Raw genomic sequence first — 21,731 nt, 5'->3', positions numbered from 1 at the left:
ATTTGGAGTCCAACAACAGCAGGGAATAAAGCTGCCATCGTAAAATGTCTTTTTTCTCCTGTATGCCTGCTTTCCATAGATTTCATTATTTCTCCTGGATCTGCACACATTGTCGTATCTAGGGCACAGCGACACTAAGTAAACAGGGAGAAGGGTTGTGAAATTGTTATCATCACTGAAACAACTGGCTGGGAGGTTATACTGTATTCAACCTTTTTTCAAAGAAAACACAGACGAGAGCAGGAGCCGTTCCTCTGGAAGAAGAGCTGAGCTATTCTAGCCTGACCGTTTGAGATTAAGCACACAAACACTTGAAGTATTTAGACTTTGCGGCCCAACGGTTAGCAAAGGGAGCGCAATAAGCAACCGTGCTGGATTAGAACAGCTTTTTATAAAGGACCAGATGTGTGTGGTATTTAGAAATACGCAGACTGTTAAACACAGTGAAGCATCGGATGGGCATATGCCTGTACAGAAACAGAGTGGTCAAGTGCAGACACCCACAGAAACGGACAAGCAGAGGTCAAACAGGTACTTCCACCTCCCAGAGCATTTCTCAAGCTTTCAGAGAACCGTGTTTCAGAAGCTTCTGGTGCAAAGGGACATCACCTTGTTCCTAATCACTTTCAGTGGGCTTGTCTTCCATGAGTTCGTCCACTCTCGTCTTGGACCTGTGTAAGCTTGAAGCACCCACAGCACTTTTAGTGGTTCAACCATTATTTCCCCCCAGGTTCCTTCAGAGCTTCTGGGCAAACACCATACAGTCCTGATAAACTGTTATTGTTCATTCTGTTGATTCTTTCTGCAACTTCTTTTACCAACACTTGATGTGGTGCAGATCCTCTGTCACAAACCCTGTGGAAACCTCTCCAAGCTGTTCCACAATGAATACGGATGCAAGAAATTAGGAGTAGGGCTTAAATCCAAGGCCCTTGGGTAGCTTGTTTTTAAAAGTCCCTGGTACCGTACACAGAACTTTTAAAATTATTTATGACGAATTTCTTGAAACTTTCTAGAATTTAAAATCAGCCAGATCAATACTGGGAAAGAAAATGATAAATTACATTGTGCTTAAAAGAAATCTTTTAGACTGTTCCTAAAAGGATATTAAAATAACTAAGTGAGGAGAAAGAGGTAAAAGAGTAGATATATTTCAAAAGATTAATAGTAAACCATCGTAAAATTTGGTACTGAAGCTGGTATTTAATATATTTATTAATCTAGACTAAAAAGAAGGAAGGTTGAGATGCCAAGTTTATAAGGGACAGAGTTACTTAAGGAGGTGATGTCAAATTCTGAGGAGTATAACTGGGTTAGAATAATGACTAACACTGGTGGCTTAACTTTGCCTACCACCATTATACAACCTGATGAGATAATGTGAGCTGAAGTACTGAATTCAAGTTAAAAAAATAAAAAAATAAAAATAAAAAAGCAGACCCAGAAAAAAATGCAGACACAAGCTGCTGAAATAATGAAAATTTTGTGGGGAAAAATAAGACAATGAGCAACAGAAAATACTAGGACATTTTAATTTACACAGAAGATGAATGAACATAATGAAGATATTTAAAATAATGAATGGTTTAGAGAAAGTAAAATGGGACTCTTAATTACTCTCATAAGGCGCTAGAGAGAAATGTTCCATGAACTTGAAAGGCAGCAGAGGTAAAACTGATAAAAGTATATTCGTTTTTCCATACTGTGCAAAACTCATTGGTGGAACTTGCTGCCAAAACAGCATTAATATGAAGAGCCTATAAAACTAGCAGCAGAATTAAGCACATACACCATAATTTTCCTGGAAATTATCAAAACAGTGAGTAGAACAACTATCCATCATTTCAAACAAAAAAAATGACAGAGTTAAAATCTCTTGTGGAGCTCAAGCAACAAGAGTTGGAGCCAGAAGAGAGTGCAAAGGTTACGATGAAAATTAAGCATATACGATGCATACATGAGCTGAACCCCTTCCTGTTTATTATTTGAGATACCTGCATCTTTGTTAAAATGTGTCAGAGCAGGAGCAGGGAAACAAGAAATCAATAGGTAGAATCACAGAATCAGAGAATCACAGAATGGTTTGGGTTGGAAGGGGCCTTAAAGATCACCCAGTCCCAACCCCCCTGTCATGGAATTGCTAATACTGTAGACTAGAAAAAAAAAGTACCGAGAAGTGCAGTCCATTGCTTGCTAAAAAGAATTGCACTGATAGGCACAAACACACACACACACACACGAAAGTCTCCTTTTTTCTTCACCTCAGCTAAATAGTGAAAATAAACTTGCAATAAACCTTCTTAACAAATAGGGTCACAGTAAGTGTCCTCCAGCTACAGCACTGATTTCTTCTAGAATGAAAAAACCTTGTGAATTCTACTTTTGGCTAACCATTCCTATCCTTGGTGCATAAATGGTTAACTTTACTGTGTTTTTTCTGGATGCTGGAGACTGGGGCTAGGAGAATTCATGGCATGCCCAGGGTTGTAACATTAGTCACTTACACCAGTGCCTATGTCATAACAGCTACTTCATGTTTCCCTCTGTTGAACTCTGCCATTCCATGCTTTGAAATAGATTCATTTTTATTACATGGTTGTACAATAGCACGTACGAAAACAAACATGTAAGAAGATCTCCAGCGTTCTCAGGGAGGAGGGGAAACCTGAATACCTTCAACCCTACCTCAAACTGAAAATCATCCGAGAACCTCCTCTTTACAAAACACAAGATCATTTTCCTTTGAGTTTGCTTACTTTTTATTTATACTATAGAAGAGCTTAGGAATCAGCTGCTACCAGTCAGTGCCGTGAAACTTTGCAGGAATTTCGTCCTCCTCCTGAGGCATTCAGCTTCCCTCTCTCTTGGATGCCAAGCTTTGGAGAAGCTGGCAATCCTGAGCACACAGCTCCTGCCCGGCCCCGAGATCTCCTTCTCTTTGTATCGACTTTAGTGCTTTTGATTCCTGCGCAGTCGAAAATGTTAACGTATGCAGTGGAAAATATTAATACAGTGCTACAGGGGGGAGAGAGACAGGGAATTCACTAACGAGGCTTACTGAAAAAACAGGGGAGCATCAAGGTGTGTGGCGTGCAAAGCATTTCCCTCCAGAACCTGGCTGCACCTGGGTGGTAACTACCCTGCTGTGTTATGGTAATGCAAAGGGAATGTAAAGAAGATCCTGTGGCAACTGGAGGTGGCACCCCCTGACTGGGTGCCCTTCCAGGGCTGTGCTGGGGGTTGCTTCCCACTGCAGGGAGATGACTCAAGGTCTTTATTAGTAGCAGAATTAACTTTAATAAGTGATAATATTATTAATATTAATAATTAACACCATCATCATTAAGACTTTTTTTGTTGTTTGCCCTAGGAAGGGGAGGGGGGACCTGTCAGGCCAGAGCTTGGTCGGTCCCAGCATCTCTCGAGGATGAGTCTACCTTGAATCAGAGGGCAGAAAAACCATCAGCTGCACCAGAGAAGGCAGGTGAAGAAAGTGAAAGAACATTAAATACCAAGTCTTCGCTTACCTCTGAGCGTGCAAGGTAACAAAGCAAGCCCAGTTAAACTGAAGCAAAATGGGCACCACTTTTCAGAAAAGTAATACAAAAAGTTAGACACCTTCACAGATGGTAATCATAATTATTTTAAATATTTCATGCACGGGCTCTATTTACCCTCGGTTATTTCCATGCTGTGTGTCCTTAGCTGTATTTTGTGAGTGCCTAAAAGACCATTTCAAGTATGAAGGCACAACCATGTGCAGCACTGTGTCCTTACATGCAGTCCCAGAGTCAGAAGGGTTGAGATCTGCTCAATGGCAAGAGGTCATTGTTTATTACACCCTTTCACGTGGTCATTTGTTTCCAACTTTCTGATATTCCATTTATGTGGCATAAATCCTCTTGGCTGATTCCAGTGACAGAGTTGCACTGAACTCTCCCCTCCCTACCTTGTCTAATATTAAGGAGCAAACAGAAGTATCTTAATTAGAAAGGATGTATATTATTAAAAGAAAGATCCAAATTATTCACCTGAAGTATCTTTAAGAAGTAGTATGTTTTAATCTCATCCGCACCACATTCAATTTTCCTTACTGTTACTAAAAACGTTACTTTCAATAAACATTTTTAAAAACTCGGCCGCCATTAAAGCGGTTTAAATAGACTTCTAAACCTGTAAAACAACAGCAATAACTAAATGCTGCAAATTATATGGTGGAGATAATTTAGCATATCCAATCAGAATTCCAATTTTCTCCTACAGCGTAAGAGTGGGAAGAATTATACGTGAAAAAGAGGAGAGAGAAGGAAGGAAATAAAGATTTCCTAAGCATGAAAACTTTCAGAAGTCCTAGCAGCAGATAGCCTGTGTAGTATATCATACTTTATCAGCTCGTGCCAGGGCTGTGGCGATGCTGCTGCCTTCTGTCCTCACACACTTTGCCAGAATGCAACTCTGAATAAAGATATTAATAGTGCCCAGAAGAAATGTATAGCGTCTGGATGCTGTTAACATCTCCGCAGGGAAAGAACTCCACTGCTCGTATCGAGGTGGTGGAGCACTCCTGGGCTGCTCCTCATCCTTGACCAACCCCTCTCTAGACCAATGATGGAGAAAGCAAAGCGGAGTATTATTACTAGAGCATAATTCTAACAATATTTCTGCTGTTTAGTTTCATCCTTGAGGAAATACATCCTTTTTGACTTCCTGGAAGGCATTAGAGACCTCCTCCTTGTAAAAGACCTTATTCAAAATGAAAAAATAAAAAACATTAGAAAAATTAGAAAAAACATAAGAAAATATTGAAATAAGAACATCGGGTAGGACTCCAATGTCTGCAGATTCTTGTTTTATTTAAGAGTGTTTTTTTAAAAGATAATATTATATTTTCTGAATGTTCTTCGTGTTCAAATCATGAAAAGTATTTCCTCCAACTCTCTTTACCTTCCTGGGAAGCTGACAGGAGGCACAGAAACCACCTTGGCTGTACAAATCCTGATACTGATTTTGGGGACCATTTTGATCAAGAATAGTCATCACAGGCTTTACAAATAGAGGCATAGATTTATATCATAATAGTGGTGACTGGGATTGTAAATATGTGCAGTAAATCTCACGATCTGCAAATAATTTCAGGCTTTTGGATACAAAAGTGCATTTTACGATGGGCAGCACACACAGAATGTGAGGTGCTCGCTGATGTTAGTGGTCCCAAGGGTTCATCGTGAAGTGCTCTGAGTTCCTCTGTCTGAATATGGGAATAAACCCACGTTTGCCCACTTTTGTCTTCAAGACTGTTCTATCATTTACGGAGAACAACAGATTAAAACGATAGTATTTGTGAGGATCAATCCCCTCTTCGGTTTTAAAAATGGAACTACAACACACTTCAACCTTTCAGCACTTTTGTATTTTGCCGTGACTTTTGAATAATAAACATAGCAGTAAGATTATTAATTTCCTTAATAGTCTAAGCATCACTTCCAAGTATTCCTCAAAACAGTATTTAGAAATGTAGCATGCTTTCTTTACAACTGGTATTTTTGACTGTTTTCTGTTGTTGAAAACATATTTAAAGGATGTCCAAAATCAGGTAGTTTTTAAACAATTTTCTTTCCTTCCTCATGCAGTAGGGGTACACTGGCATTTTCTTTTTCTTTGTTAAAGCAGAAGTCCTTTCCTATTCCCGTTATGTCTTTCAGCTGATGAATTTGGCCTCTTTTCACGATCCTTACCTCTTTTCTAAAAAGTCTTAATTGACTCTGTAGTGCAGTTTGGTCTAGTTATTTTTATGTATTTTCAATACAATTTTGTTTTAACCTTGGTTCTTCATCCAATCTGTTGTGAAACTAGAGAGACTGGATGCTTCTGGCCATCCTTTCCAGCCAAAGGATTTGTGCACAAAGACCACTCAGGGTTTCTGAACTTCAGTGTATTTTATGGGGCAAAACCCCCAAATCTCTTGCATACTGAATTGTATTAACTTGGCCACAAATTCCAAGTCGCTATGTGCTTATCATCTTAGAGACGTAACTCACACAAATTATATCTATACATTGGAAATGCTCTACAAATACAGAGCTCTGCAGACCGTGTCCTCCTGAATTCTTCATCCACTGTCCCCACCTACCCCAGTGAAACACAAGAATATAGCTATTTTCTTTCTTTTCTCCTCTCTGCCTTCCCAGTACCTTTTCCGCTGACTCACCCTCCCCGTATGTGCTCAGTTACTCCACTGTGCTGCTCCTTATCAAACAGTAATTTCCTAAAACTATTAATACTTCTGACAAATGACACCATTTCACAGACTCGCTCCCCCAGGGCTTTGCCACTGTGCTTAGCCAACGCAGAGGAAACAGATAGGAGAAGAAATGTTTAAAGGAAGGAGAAAAGACCTTTCTCCACTCTAGTTCAAAACACATGGATAGAGTGCTGAATCTTAAGAATGTGAAACCACACATGAAAACGTCTCAGGATTAAAATGAGAATAAAGAAGGAAAGTCTGTAAAGCATTCCTGTGCGCTTCAGGTACTTCCAGTAATACTTGTGAATGACCTGGAAGTACAATATTAAAACTGTTTATTTTCCCCAACAAATTTTGAAGAAAATAGATATTCCAGTGTCCAGGTTAAGGACCTCAGCAGCTGGCATCAAAACATGAATTGTGGAACAAAAATCTGAGGATTTGGGGGTTGGTGGGAAATCAATGATTTGATCCCCAACCCACAGAAAAGTAAAATAGCATCAGCAAATGAAGTTTCCTCCACTGTTCTTACAATAAAAAATAAACACTGTGCTAGCAGGAAAAGTAACTTAAAAACCCAATATATTTCATTCAGTCTCTAGGGTTCAAGAACTACTTTCTATCTTTTATAGCTACACTTATTTGGCCATCTGGAAAAAAAAAAAATCTGGCTCCGTTCTACATGCTTCATCAAATCTTGTTTAATGTTCTACTTTTCCTTGCATCTTGATGCTGACCTGCTTTCTAAAGCAGGTGGTATTTCTTCAAACTCAATAGACTATGCCTACCAGTGGTGACACCCAAGGTCCTTCTCAAAACAGTCATGTGGAGATATAAAACACGTGGAACTTTCCCCGTATGACTCTTCCAGCAGGCTCCTAAGGAGGGGCTGTGCTGTTTTTGGACACTAGGTCAACAGACGCAGAGTTGAAGAGCTGATTTACTAGCCCAGGGGTTTCTCACCACATTTTTGGGGGGAGCTTCGACGGTGCGAAGCGCTGCTCTTGAGCCTGCTGGCTTTGGTGTGGGGCTTTGTGGGGCTACGGCCCATGAGTGAGCAGGGCCTGAAGCCTGACTGGAAAACACAGTCCTGGTCCAAACTGTTGTGTTTTCCACTCAAAGGCAGCCAGTCTGAAGAACAAGGAGCCTCCCATGGTCTCTGTGCACAGGGTTCCAGTCTCCTGAAACAAGACGTCCCCAGAAGACCGGCATTTTTCACCTTCAGGTGGCCTTTGCTTGGTGGGCTGTGCTCCAGCACAGTGGGAATCACAAATCACATTCCCGATTAGGTTATTTCAGTCTTGTTTGGAAACAGCTTTCGGTGTTGAGCCACTGCGGTTCCTCTCCTCAGTTTGCTGGCATTGATTCACAAAAGCAAACCAACAAAAGGACTATATACAGCTGTCATCTGAACGCTTTTAGTCCATTATCAAATAAACAGACAACATTTCACTGGGGAAAAAAAAGTCCTCAGCACTTTCAGGAAATGACAGTTCTGTATTTATGCATTAAGACTTTGAAATTCAGCACAGAACTTTTTTTTTTTTTTTTTAATATCAGAGTGTTGGAACACATTTGCTTTTAAATCAATATATCCTGAGGAAGATGGGTGAAAAGGATTACACAGCGTAAGAGCTGTTTGAAAAAAATATTTAGTAACAAACTGGCTCTTGGCCTATAGCATTATATAATGTAATTTCTGATAATGCAGCTTCAAGTGTTCCCTGAACACACTATAAAATCTTAATTTTTAATAGACTGTCCAGAAACCACACCTATTACTATGCAAACCATTCCTCTATCAAAATGCAAGGGTGTGTATTATACTTCAGAAAAATAGCTGAGTAAACTGCTTCTCGATCTTCACTATATGCTATATATTGATCTAAAAACATTCAGGCAGCGTTTGTTTTTTGAGAGTGGGAAGGGAAGTAACCCTGGGACTTCACAGAATAGACAAGAAGATGCTTTGGTGCACACAAACTTATGTACAAATTTCAAATTCCCCGCAAAATTAAAAAAAAAAAACTAAAAAAAAAAATCCAACCACAAATTAGCCTTCTACTCAGCAACAGAGAAGGTATTCCAAAGGATTTCTATCTACTGTTTCCCTATTGGTGTTTAAAGTTTTAATCAAACAGTAATTAAAGGCCAACAAACAGCTTTTCTACACTTAATTTTAAATAATAGCTAATATCATACATTAAAGGGATAACAATGCACTGCTGCATATGCTGAAGGTAGAAGGAATTGCACCATTCTTTTGTGCAAAATACTAAAAAGCACATCTGCTGAGCAATCGATCTTAAATTACTATTTCTGATTGTAAGAAAGCTTCAGATTAGAAACGGTGTTCTGACTTTTTCACACTGCTAAAGAAAAACAGAAAGCAATACTTTTTCGATAGAATGCCTTCCTCTCAGACCTCTCTGTTACCTACATGCCATTAGATATCTGTGACATTACATAAATGAGTGGTGTCCATTTTGTTTTTCTAAACTTGTTAGCCTTCAGAACAAAACCAGTTTGCTAACATAAAATCTGTTTTTCCCATCCTGCACTTTGTTACTTTAGCACTTAAGCAGGCCAAGAAAAGATAAAAAGGGAGAGGAAATAGGAGAAAGAGCAAGAAGGAAGAAACAATACTTAAATATTTATTAGCTATTTTTCTTATGTGTTTTTTGAGACATAGGAAAATAATCCGTATACATTCCTCGGCTCAATTACTTACAAATAACTTTTATCTGTAGAATCAAGTAAATCTGTCAGTTGTGCAAGTTTATTTTTCCATGTGCTATCTCGAGATAAGCAGGTCTGTAATATTAGATTTCCACTGACATAATTGCGCATGAATTCTGATCTGATTTAGTATTACATGGTGCAAAAGGTGACACATTTTCTTTAATATAGCCCATTAGAAAAGGAAAGGAATTGCCAGTGTATGAAATCTGAGGAGTTTGATTGAAAGACTCTGGGACTTTGGGGTCAACTCAGTGGAAAAGTAACTTGCTCAACTACCCCAGGCACTAAGCACTGTGACAAGCAAACCTAATACCCGGTGTAGTTACTCAGTTAGACAATCAATAAAAACACTGCATTATCAGACTGCTACAGCTGTATGTTAACCTATCGTATTACCTCGTCTGCTCCCAAACCAGTCAAACATGCATTTGCTGATCATGCAGATAACACAGATACCACCCCAGTCCTTAAGTCACATTTAATACTAAGCCAGAGCGCTAAAACAACCTTTTATTGCTTTTCCATATGCCATAAATTCTCATTTTCGCGTCTATCTAAATTGTACGCTGAAGACTACATTCAAAGCACTACTGAGATGGTGAACCCAACTGCTCCAAGATTAACGTATGTGAGATGTAAGTTAAGGTCTGCACATTCCCACAGGGATGCTCAATCCACCCCCGTACCCCCAGCCACACCTCTCCACCCAGGGCTTTGTGGACATTCCCCGACTCTCTGCCTTCCCCGTGCCCAACACCCAGGCACCCCTGATCCGTAACTTGTCTCTGTGTATTTTTCTTTTTTTTTTTTTTTTTTTCTTTTTTTCTTTATGTCTGCATTTCTTTCTGCCTGTTCCAACTCTTGCCCCCGCAGGCTCCCCGACTCGGAGCTGCTCCCACAAGGCTCACGGGTGGGCATCTGTCCCCTCGGTGTGCAACTCAACAGAAAAGTCAGTAAAACCACAGAAAAAACACTGCCCTCCCCAGCACTTGGTTCCAGTGCTCAACCTCTCATGAGCCCACACCAGGCAGGAGCACCCGTGGCAGGTCCCTGCCCAACTGTAGGGATGCTCTGAGAGGATACAAGTGGGAATTCATAAATCAGCTACTTAGCTTCAGGAAATTTCTACTGAGGGTTGGCAGACTGCTGCCTCCTCCCTCAGCCAGACCTCCCACCAAGCCACATAAACTGTCCAAACAGAGATAGAATTTCACAGCAATTAGGGAAGTCTCATCCTTCACATAGCAGTCACCTGTCTCTCTGGTTATTTTCAAGCCTCTGCTAGCAGATGGGTAGATATCAACAGAAATATACACCTTTTTCCACACTGAAAACCAATATATTCTTCTCTGCACTTACGCTTTAAAACCTACAGAGCTTTTTTAATGGAAAGTTCCCTTGATTAAAGAACCATCTCTAAAGCTGGATTGTGAATACTGGAAAATAAACACATTTCATGTGGTTCACACCTGATGCCAACAGACACCAAAACCAAGAAGCTAGAAAAACGAAGCAGCAAAGGGCTGCTTTAACCTCGATTCCAACAGAAAGTGAAAAGAGATAGTGTGAGATGGAAGACCGGGCAAAGCTTTTTTTGGCAGAGATGATGTCATCGGACTTATCAGTACTCTAACATATTATTTTTTTTTCCCCAAACAGCATGTATGCTACAGGGCAGTGGAGGGGAAGATGCCTGGTAACAAAACTCCTGTTGGAAAGTCTCTAGGCATCTACAGATATCTGCTAGTTACGAGGTGTATGTCCACAAATCTCTGCTGGAACCAGTTGCCTTTTCTGAATGGAAGTGTAATTTAAAACTTTCTGAAGCAGATGATCACAGTAATTCATTTAGAGGACAAACTGCTCTGGTAAACTGCCACAGCTTAAGAGCTTTTCTAGTAATTATCAGTAAATGCATAAAACTCGTATCTATGAAATGAAAAGGAAGTAGAATGAGGCTAGTTATATGCTCTGTTTGTCCACAAGCTTTATTTATGCCAATTTTACCTCTTTATTGCCAGCAGATGAAACCTGAGTAGAGGCAGACTCTGCTCTCCACCACGCCGCGTTGTGTCCTTTTGGATGCTGCTGCACAACGCCAGCTTTGTAATTCCACACCACACTGCTCCAGGAGCAGCTCTGCACTTCAATTCCTCGGGGCAGGGGTGCCTCTTTCATTTTGTCAGGATTATATTTTGCCTGGATGATCTGTCCAGCAACTCCATCACCGTTCCACACATCAACATTAAGTAAACAATGTAAAATCTTCTACTGGCACTTCAAACTGCACACAAAATACATGCATACTGTTTGCAAAAACTTGCCATTTGTTCTCTCATATTCCTGTAGCTTCCTCTATAGAGCACAGCAATGGCTGATTAACTGTCATGGCAAATTTTTGTAGTTGAGATTGCAATTTTTCTTACAAGCATTTCAGTGAAGTCAAAGGCACACACCTAGCTGAAAAGGTAGATTTTTCAGTTGTGCTGTGCTGAGAGCCTCAGCATCCAACCTCAGCTGAAAACCCAGACCATGACATGCCATCCATCCGGCAAAGAGACGTGTTACTGGGCACCATCCTCTCCCACAGCACCATCTCTGCCGGTCCTTCATTCTCATTCACTGAGTTGCTGCCTGGTTGGGGTTGGAAGGAACCTTTCAAGGTCATCTATTTCGACCCCCGTGCCATGAGCAGGGACATCTTCAACCAGATCAGGCTGCCCAGTGCAGGTTGGTTCACGTGTACCGTGTCAGCCACACGGACTGGGTCCATGCAGCACTCATCCTCACGCTAGAACATCTCAACCATCACATTTCTTCTACTGGGCTTCTGAGGTTCTGCCTTGCCCATTACCATCTCTGCTTTCTGTGGGACTTCTCAGGCAAAGACTCATTCTGTATGGTGGGCTCTACACTTCGCTGTGGAACAAGTTCAAAGGGCACCTCTCTGAAACACGTGTGTGGGGCTGTTCTTTGGAAGGCTAAGATGGGGAGCTATGAATAAAATGGAAGAAATACTCAGGCAGCTGGCAAAGACTCATGTATCAGTGACCGCATGGCTTGCTCAGAGTCACAAGTGGTTCATGGCAGCAGCTTGAGAAGAACCCGGATTTCAAGATTCCTTTCGAAACTACGTTAAAAAATTCTGTTAGAGAATGAGCAATGGTCTACTGTCACCACTTCCAAAGCCACAAAGCAGATGGATGACTCTGGAGCTAAGGAGTAAACCAACCTGCACACTTAGGAAAGTTTCGAACGGAACCCAGCAGTAAAAGCTTTTGGTTCTTTCCTTCAACACTCATCATTTCTCTCCCATGAGTCACAGAGAAGACCATACAGACATTTTTACTACACGCCAGTTCATAAAGTTACTTTTTGAGGAGCTAGATGAAAACAAATCTTTGCTTGGTCTCAAAGAATTTCAATCTACTTAGTTATATTAAGAAATAATATTAAGGGTAGAGGAAAACTGTAGGGCAAAATCATGTCACATTCTGACACAGCTAACATAATTAAGACATATTCTTCATTTGATTTAATAATTTATTGAATTATACTTGAATTACTTTATAAATTAGGAACATTACCCACACTATATTAGTCACAGGTGAAAAAACCCACGTACATGGATGAGTGTAATTCATTCAACAGTTTATAGACCCACGGTCCCCCAGGGACTATCTCACACACATCTCCTTGAGTGCCAAACTTCAGGTATAAATCTCAGATTCTGATCTCGCTAACACTCATGTTACTCCACTGATTTTCACAGTATTTCAGGACTGCGCTGGGATGAAGAAGCCTGATCTTGCTAAAACCGAACCTCTCAGAGGGCTGCCCGAGCTAGCTGTTTTCAGACACGAAGCCCGTGTGATGCCCCAGGACAGGGCGGGATGGAAACTGCTCTTCGTGGGAGCTCCTGTGCAAAGGCTCCACGTGACCCAAGGTGCCTCCAGGCAAAAGTCCCTCCATGGCTGTGACTTCGGGGTGATCCAGCGATCAGAAACAGCACCAACCGATATTCCAAAATATGAGTTGAAGCAGTCTACACCATCCCTCCTATTAAGTGCAATTTTGATAAAACCGACACGCCTCTTATCACCATCTCTATGTGAATAACTAAGTTGAGCTGAAACCAAACTGCACTGCGAAGTTTGACTTTGGCAGCTGTGTACTCCAGGGTGCCCTGTGGTAGGTTGGTTTGATAAGCACACAGAGTCTAGCTGAGCTTTTAGGGAACAGCAGTTTCATATGAACCTACAGTTTTCACTAGAAGCTGTTGTTAGTTTTTTATTTACAATTAGTAATTAGGTGCTGTGTTCATGCAGAATTTAATGGTGGAATCAAGCTGTAGGTGAACCTACCGATTTATTCGCCCTGGAATTTTCTCTTCACCCCACTCACTCCCTAATTCTTTATTGTTTTTCCACCATTTGTTTTATAGGAAATAACTGCCACTACAATAGATTACAATCTTCTCTTTTATAGAATATAAAAACATAGGCTACATCAGAGTTATCTTTCCTCCTCCTCATGATCTACTCTTGCTAAAAATGCAAGGCATGCTTCTGAGACAGGTTACAAAGGTGTCTTGGCATGAAAACAAAGTTGGTACCTCTCAACAGGGATGATTAAAAGCTTTAAAACATATTTTAATTTGACTCAACTATCATTCATTATAAAAGCTTCTACTTATCTCGAAACATACTAACATTGACTGAGAACTGCAAAGAATTTTTAGAAGAATGAAAGCCTAGAGATAGAGTAGCCGAAGGTGCAAATGATTTGAATATTTCGTATTAATAAAATATTGTTACAGTTAATAAAAAGGTAAAATAAAATACTGCTCATACTGTGCATCTTCTGCAATAGTAGCATTACTTACTGGCCTGATTCTGTGGCATGCTGAGGGCTTCCCACAAAACGCTGAGCTGAAATTCTTTGTGATTATCTGAAATCTTATCTGGAGCTTGTTCAAAGAATAAAGCTATGTGAAAAGCATACCCAAACTTCTTAAATGACAAACTAAAATTTTATATACATAGATTATGCATATTGACCGCTACATTATTATAACATAACTGTGTAAAAATCCTTTTGATAGGTTGTTGATAACTTGACTTCATGTAATTTAACTGACCCTTATTTGCTAAAATACTGTGTAAGCCAGTGTTTGGAAGGGAGCCAAAAAAAAAAAAAAAAAAAGAAAGAGAGAGAGGAGAGAGAAATCAGATTAAACTGTAGATCTGTGGTTGGCATTGGTTTAGCAAGTGGTACAGAACATATGGAACGCAGAATCCAGTGCTATTTCTTGGAAAAACTAGTATTAAACTAAGGACAAATGCTTGAGCGGAACAAACTACAACATCTTTTTCAGTCTCTACATACATAATATGACAAAGAAATGAATTTAGAAAAAAAGTGTTCCACTGCTAAGCACCACTTTGGAACTGATATAACAAGAAGTATACTTGACATTTTAGTTTATTAATCATATTGCAACTGAAGATGAAAGTTAATATTACCCAGTAAAAAAAAAAAATACCATCCTATGACCTTAAATTGACGGTCCTGTCTACCTTAATTGCAGCAGAGGTTGAAAAAAAAGTTTCTGAAATCCAGAACATTAGAATCGGACTAAGTAATAAGTTAAGTGCAAATCTGCCTTGTCAAACTCCTCTCAGTATTACACACCACCACTAATAAAATGCATTACTTTAACTAATTACATACATTTGAGCATTCATCAACCTCGGTTTATTGCTCCTCTAACTCTACAATTCAGGGTGCCGAGCAGCGTCCCTCCATCACACATCCCATAACCTACATCAGTGCATGCCCACATGGACCTCATCAAGTAGCCAAAGAGTTGCCCTTTCACTGTGAGCAAGTGACTAATATCTAAGCTGGCTCTAAAGAAAGACACTTTTCATAATCGCCCAGCAATCTGCTAAGTGAAAACATATGGATAGGCTTAGGTAAAGCCTGCCAGGGGTCTTTACTGAATGGAAAACAGGTGCTCCAGTTCTGTGCCATGTAATACCCCATTTACCGTTAAGTCCAAAGGTTACAGGACTAATAGCTGCCTTGTGGTAATCAGGGAAAGCAAAGACACTGGCCATGGTCAAACATCTGGGACATATTTTACATACTCGCAACATATGCTTCAGTTTGAATTAAAGTGAGGCTTTGGCACATTTATTAATCTTTTTACTTTTATCGCATAAGAAGACCCATTTACCTGACTTTTCTATTATACCATATGAAAAAACAGAGAAATAATAAAAGCCAGAAGCCACTAACAGCTGGTGTTACAAAATGTGCATTTGTTTTCTCACCAAACTTCATTTTGCACATAGCTTTAAGAAAACACATATATGAATTAAAATAATACAAAACTGCACCCTTCCATTTTGACAAAAATATGTAAGAGGAACAGCAGTAGTTAACAGTGTCTAACGCACCAGAAAAGAAGAAACACCCTACCAGCTTCTAATAACAAACAATGCAGTCCTAACTATGCACTTATATTTCACCGTTTAGCCCAGTGCAAATTAATGTCCACTGCGAAGAGTACTGACTATACATGGCAGCCTATACATGCTTATTTTACAAAGTGTCATTTTCTTTTCCATTCAAACAGCATAGTCAATCATGAGATCTCAAAATGTTTGCAATAATGAAGACAGCTTTGAATTTGTAAAAATCAACCTAAACACCTCCTGTATAGAAAGACAGCTCTTAAATATCCAATAAAAGGGCTCGCCGAACGCACACGGTGACGTCAGTACTCACTTTTATTCAACCTTGGTAACTAGAGCTAGAAAAATGCTTGAACTCTGGTGTCAATTTGAGAAAGATTAATATTAGATCACAACATCGAAACCTTGAATGATATTTCTAATTGGGTATGTTTTGCCCAGCATCTGCTAATCGCCAGAGAATTGGAGGGTGGAGGGGGCTGATCCCCACCCTCATCTTCCCTTTTAAAGGAGTTTGTTTAGCAATTGCCAAAAACCACTAAGCAGTAACTACATAGGGTGCTTTAAACTACAAGCAGTCAAGCACTATTCTTTGTGCACTAATCACAGTGATTAAAATATCCAGGAATACACACTCTACTGGGATGATACTTTTGCACCAACTCTAATAATAAAGCAGGAAGAAACAGGAGAAAATGGCCTCAAATGGATGTCAGATCAGTGTTTATCAGAAAAGAAATGATGATTCAAAGCCAGCATGTTGAGTTAAAATACAAGCTCTCCACAGCTACATGACTGACCTTTTCAATAAATCATATATTTTATTGCCAGAAGTGTATGCTCATATCATTTAGTGTTAAAAACCATCACATACGTGTTTTGTAAAAGAAGGTTTTGTTAGTACAGTGTTTGCTGATTCTGAAATGATGTAGCTAACTATTTAAGTGATGTATAGAAGAATTTCACATAATAACTTTCTGTCAATTGTAAAATGTTTGAGCTGGCGATGGAATGAGGAAAATACTCTTTTTTTTTTTTATCATCTCACAGATCTTAGGTGTTAGCTAACAGAAAAATAATCATTCAGGGGATTAACTAATCACAGTGAATTTTCTGACATTTCAAATGCTGCTGCCAGCATATGAATTCTTACAGTGGTATATAACTGTACATCTCAACTAGAAACAAAGGTCAAGGGCATAAATTAAGATACACTGTTTTTCTCCTCTCAGAAAAAAAAAAAATAGAATTCATTGCTTTACTACAACAGAAGTGGAGGAACATCTGTGAAGGTCAAAATCGTCTGTGTTTTAATTCAGAGTTCTTGTAAAATTACTGATTTTTTTTTCCCCTTTTCTTCCACAAATATCAGCTTCCTGGTATGAAAATACCAGCGACAACGGGGCTGCCTTCACTGCACTCGCCTCACCAGAAAGCTGTCCCGCCAGCGCCAGCCATTGCTACAGCGGTGCAAGGTCATTCTAATTTCTTTTCTCTGGTTTTTCCTTCTCCCTGGGGGACAACCAATCCAAGCAGTCCCATAGCTTGGCTCAATAAGATGTGGAAATGAGCTGTTATTTACTGTGGTTGCAATTCTCAGCCCAACCAGCAGCCTCCAAACTGAACCGCGTTTGGTCAAACAGCTGAATGATCCGCAACGGTTTCCCGTCTTGCTGGGCCACAGTGCCAGCTTCAAACCAAGTGGACGTCTACAGGGATTGTGATTATTTAAATGTCATACAGAGTGCAAAACATTTCAGCTGTTCTTCTATCAAGTAACTCTTTGAAAATTATAGATGTCAATATCCCATCTTTAACCAGTATGGAGTTGCTATTTCTACACCATTTTTCCCCGAAAGTGCAGCCCTATTTGTAATACTCAAGACAGGACAAATTTTTGTCCTTCAAAAACAGTTGTCACTGCAGTTATCTTCACAAGAGCTATCAAGTTTCAGACAGGCTGAATTATTTTTGTTCCTGGCAGAAAAAATATTTGACCCAGCTCTGGACCAAGGAAAGAAAAAAAAAAAAAAAAAAGCAGGATTTATAGTCCTCTATCCTTTCCTGCAACACACTGTAGCATTGTTAGGATGATAAACAGCTCTGTCCAATTTTCTGGACTAAAACACTTCAACTCCTTTTTTAACTGTCTGTAAAAACAGTGTCATGTCTAAATTCTCCCATCCCCAGATACCCAAGTGCTAGGAAAGATAATTACCTTGTCATCTCTGTCATCCTCTTCTTCCTCGTCCTCTAGCATGTCCTCCACTACCTGCAGACAGAAACAGTAGTAGTTGTCATGATTTAAAAAGGAAGAGTTTTGTTCTGTCAATTCTAAACCTTTTGTAGATGAAAACTTTATTAACATTTGAAATAAATGCACAGAAGGAAAATGTATAACCAGGAAAAAACATCTGATCTAGAGATTCAAATTTAGGAAAGCGTTATAGCTTTAATTGACCTACATTAGGGAATTACATACTGAAAACCCTTCCTGTACAAAATGCTTGCTTGACAATTTAAGTATTTAAAAGGTAGTTCAAAATTCAAGATATGATTGTTTTAACTAAAGGAATCCTTTGTCAGCTCCACTGGTGCCTGTGCAGCACACACAAATGCTTGCTTTAAATTTACTGTTACCTACAGAAACATGCAACATTTTTAATAGGATTTACAGCATTCACCGAGAGATTTTTGAAGAGCACAAAGCTGGGAATGAATTCATACTAGCTTATCTCCTTATGATCTACAAGATTAATATATACCATATGATCTATCAGCATTAGCACTGTGTTTCTTAATAGTGATTTTATACAATCTGTGCATCTAACTTTATACACATTCATTGCTAGCTGCAGTTGTCACATGTCTGCATCTATGTATTTTTCCATTTAAACATTTTTTTCAGTCTAGCACTATGAAATATACATTCAGTTCATTCTATAAATGTTCATCATTATTAATCACACCACGAGCATGAAATGAACCACTATTAAATCTAGTTTACAAAGAGATTATATGACTTTCTAAAGTCTAAAGTCAGTGGCAGATTCATACTTAAAACTCACAAATACCTCTCTCATAACACTGCAATCAAGTCTTCAGCCTAACCTTTGGAGAAAATGCTCTGCTGGTGGAATTGAAGTAAAGTTTCACCTCCTTATAACCAGATATAGATCATTATTTATATGTAAGCACATTTTGGATATGAGAACAGCCATAATGAAGGTCAGCAAAGATCCACCTAGCCGAGTGTCATGTTATGGATGCAAAAAGTGTATATTATGTATTATAAAACATGCATAAAAAGGACAAGAGAAGGAAAAATTCGTTGACACGAAACATTAATACTTTGGCCTATTTTACAGACTTGCCACCAACTATAATGACAGTTTGTTGTACAGGTGAAACTAGAAATGGTTTTAGCGTACTCGTCATTTAAGACAACACATTAAAATCGTAACCTCGTAATCACCCCATCCAAACACAGATGCAAGGGTACTGTCATCAAGCCCAAATCCATGTCTGGGAACTAAAGGAACTTTAACGCTATCCAAGAGCCAAAATCAGGAAAGAGAACTTAAAGATGAAAAGCGTGTGTATCAGATGTCTCTGAGTTAGCTCAACCATCAAGAAGATCCCAGTTAACCATGTTACATGGGCCCGCACAAAATCTAAACAACACGTGCACGTCCAGTAGAGCACTCTGCATACACGCAAGTCAACTGCACGGTTCAAAACATCAGCCGTTGCAGCTGCCCACCCTTGTTTGGGCCCAGTCCCAAAACACCTCTAACAATGAGCCTGGGACTTTGGAGGGGAAGGAGCCTCCAGTTCTGGCTGCTGGCTGCTCTGTCACGGAGCTTAGAAACGAAAGAGAAACTAGAAACAGTAAAGAGTGAGCATGTCCAAAAGCACAAGGAAGAAGCATGATCTGAGCAATTAAGGAACAATCACTCTTGGATTCTTTTCTGCCCAGAAGAACAATTTTATCAGGAGGAGCCTGACTGACCAAATCTTCTGCAGCTTCTGACCTGATGCCAGCCAGGCAAGATGTATTTGTGAGTTCTCACAAGCTGAAAAAGGAATCAAGGCTGTGCTCTAGCCATGCTCCATGAGGAAGAAGCCTCCCTTACCAGTTTCTCCTCTGCTTCCTTTTTAGGCCAGCTCTACTCCATTTCTTAAAGAAAGGGGATCAGAGACAGTGCCCAGCGAGTTTGGGACAGTCAAACCTCTCAGCACCGAGAGAGGGAAATGTTGAGAGCATGTTGCTGAAATGCTTGTCAGCTCCTGCTTAGCTCAGTATCCCATTTTATGCATCCCCTCTGGAGGTGTCTGAGAGGTCCTGTCTTCACAGACCCCGATGTGGAAGCAAAGGCTTTTTCACTTCCCCACGCACCTGCACCACCTCCTTGCTCCTCTCCTCCCCTGGTAGCTCACTCTCATCTTCCCTGGGCTGTTCCAGGTGTTTGGGGGACCTGAGCTGTGAATTACATCAACAGACTGATCGAGTTCTTCCAAAAAAACCACCCTAAAACTTTTACTGCTTACCCAGTTTACAGAGCAGCTCCAGAAATGCTAGCATCAGCTCTACCAAGAAAATGGTAAGCTGAGAAGAGAGGATGAAAACAAGCTGTTAAGGGCTGCAGTGAGATGGAAACTCTCTTAAATCAGTTTTACCACACACACAAAAGTCTGTCATTACATCATTAGGTGACTAAAGCCCAAGGTATAAACCCGAATCTGTTGACTCAGATACTGCCTACGCCTGGAGCTGACTAAACTCAGTAGGTCTCTTACTTTTCAACATTAATATTCCCCAGACACTTAAAGATCTCTTTTATGTACATCCAGAAATTCCTTGTCTTGACAGGATTGAACAGCAGAATGCTTATCTCACATTAGTGCTAACGTTAGCATGGAGACAATTAGTTGAATTAGAAACCTCTAAATTGTTGCAAATGATGGCACCTCACTGAAATCACTTGCATGACAACACCCATTCTAAATTATCCGGATAATAATACTTCAAACTCACATTTTTTTTTCCTTCCCCATCTAATGATCTCAAACTACTTTACAAGCTCCTATAGAGTGGCAAAATGTTAACTTGTTCAAAGGACATAAAAAGTCATTTGAAATTGCTTGAAGCCCAGGACTGAGCCCAGATTTCCAGCTCCTCCATTCCACTTTTTAATTCAAAAGCCACTATCAGTCTATGCTTTTGTTCTAGGTTAGTCATATCACCAATTACATTGAGTTTCGTAGTACTGAATTGTCTGGAAAGGAAAACAGAATTCAATTATTGTAGCAAAATAAAATGCAGTAAAAGTGTTCCTATGCCCAAGATGCATAAATGATTCTCTAAAGTGTGTGAAACATACCCCATGCTTTCACTTGTCTTGAAAGTCAAAAGGAAGAGTTAAAAGAAGAAACAAAACTTGTACATTCAGACAAGATGGACACAAGAATAACATTTATTAAACCACCAAAGCAAGTGTTTTCCGAACTCTGAAATAAATTAAAAGAAGGAGAGTCGATTCTTCATAATCATATGATACATGAAGAATCAGTATGCTGAAGCCTTACAAAAGCAATATACTCAAGTACAACCTATTTCTGCAGAACAAAGCAAGGCTGTTCAAGAGAGGTACAGTGAATCTGAGCAACAGATTTCAGTTTAACATTGTAGTAAGAATACTGTAGAAAAAAAATCCACAATGGAATTTTTTTTCTCCTTTGATTCTGCCTCATTGCTGCTCAAATAAAGTGCACGTGTGCTGCTTTGGTTTGGAGGAACACCGTGGCTATTCGGATCTCTATGTCAAGCCTCGTACCTGGGGGAGGTATGATGGGGGGAGGGAGGAGACAGGGAATGAGAGAGAGGAGAGAGAGGGAGGACAGGAAAAAGCGTATGAAGATAAAATGAAACATTAGAGTTATTTTATTAAAAGTTCTATGGCAAAAATCTTAGATTGTCCCTAGAATACGCACTCTAAATTATGCCTTCCGATACCTTGCTTGAAATCAAGTAGTATTAATCAAACAAAGGAAGGGCACTGGGGAAATCAGAAAGATCTAATGCAAGCAGTTAAAAGTGACATGACCTTCTGTAATGTCACTTGTCACAGACTTATATGCCGCATACTGGTAGAAGGTCTTGAAAGAACCTGTTTCTTGGTACTGTCCCTTGAATGTAATACTAATACAGATGACATTTTAAAAAACACACGTAGACGGCCTCAAATACGGCATGTCAGCCA

At 39.7% G+C, this 21,731-nt stretch overlaps 1 protein-coding gene across 4 annotated transcripts in view; it reads right to left on the bottom strand.

The window, feature by feature from the left end:
• The window catches only part of MCTP1 (multiple C2 and transmembrane domain containing 1), a 278,549-nt gene that overhangs the window by 20,777 nt on the left and 236,041 nt on the right, over positions 1–21,731 (bottom strand). For all 4 annotated transcript variants that reach the window (XM_042787788.1, XM_042787789.1, XM_032993082.2 and 1 more), the window contains one exon: positions 17,687–17,740. In XM_042787788.1, coding sequence (XP_042643722.1) covers positions 17,687–17,740 — 54 coding nt within the window. The remainder of the gene's footprint in view (positions 1–17,686; positions 17,741–21,731) is intronic.

Source organism: Tyto alba, unplaced genomic scaffold, assembly GCF_018691265.1.
Source record: "Tyto alba isolate M040663 unplaced genomic scaffold, T.alba_DEE_v4.0 Super-Scaffold_13, whole genome shotgun sequence".
Taxonomy (NCBI): domain Eukaryota; kingdom Metazoa; phylum Chordata; class Aves; order Strigiformes; family Tytonidae; genus Tyto; species Tyto alba.
The sequence above is the reverse complement of the archived record's forward strand: the minus strand, read 5'-3'. Positions and strand labels throughout refer to the sequence as shown.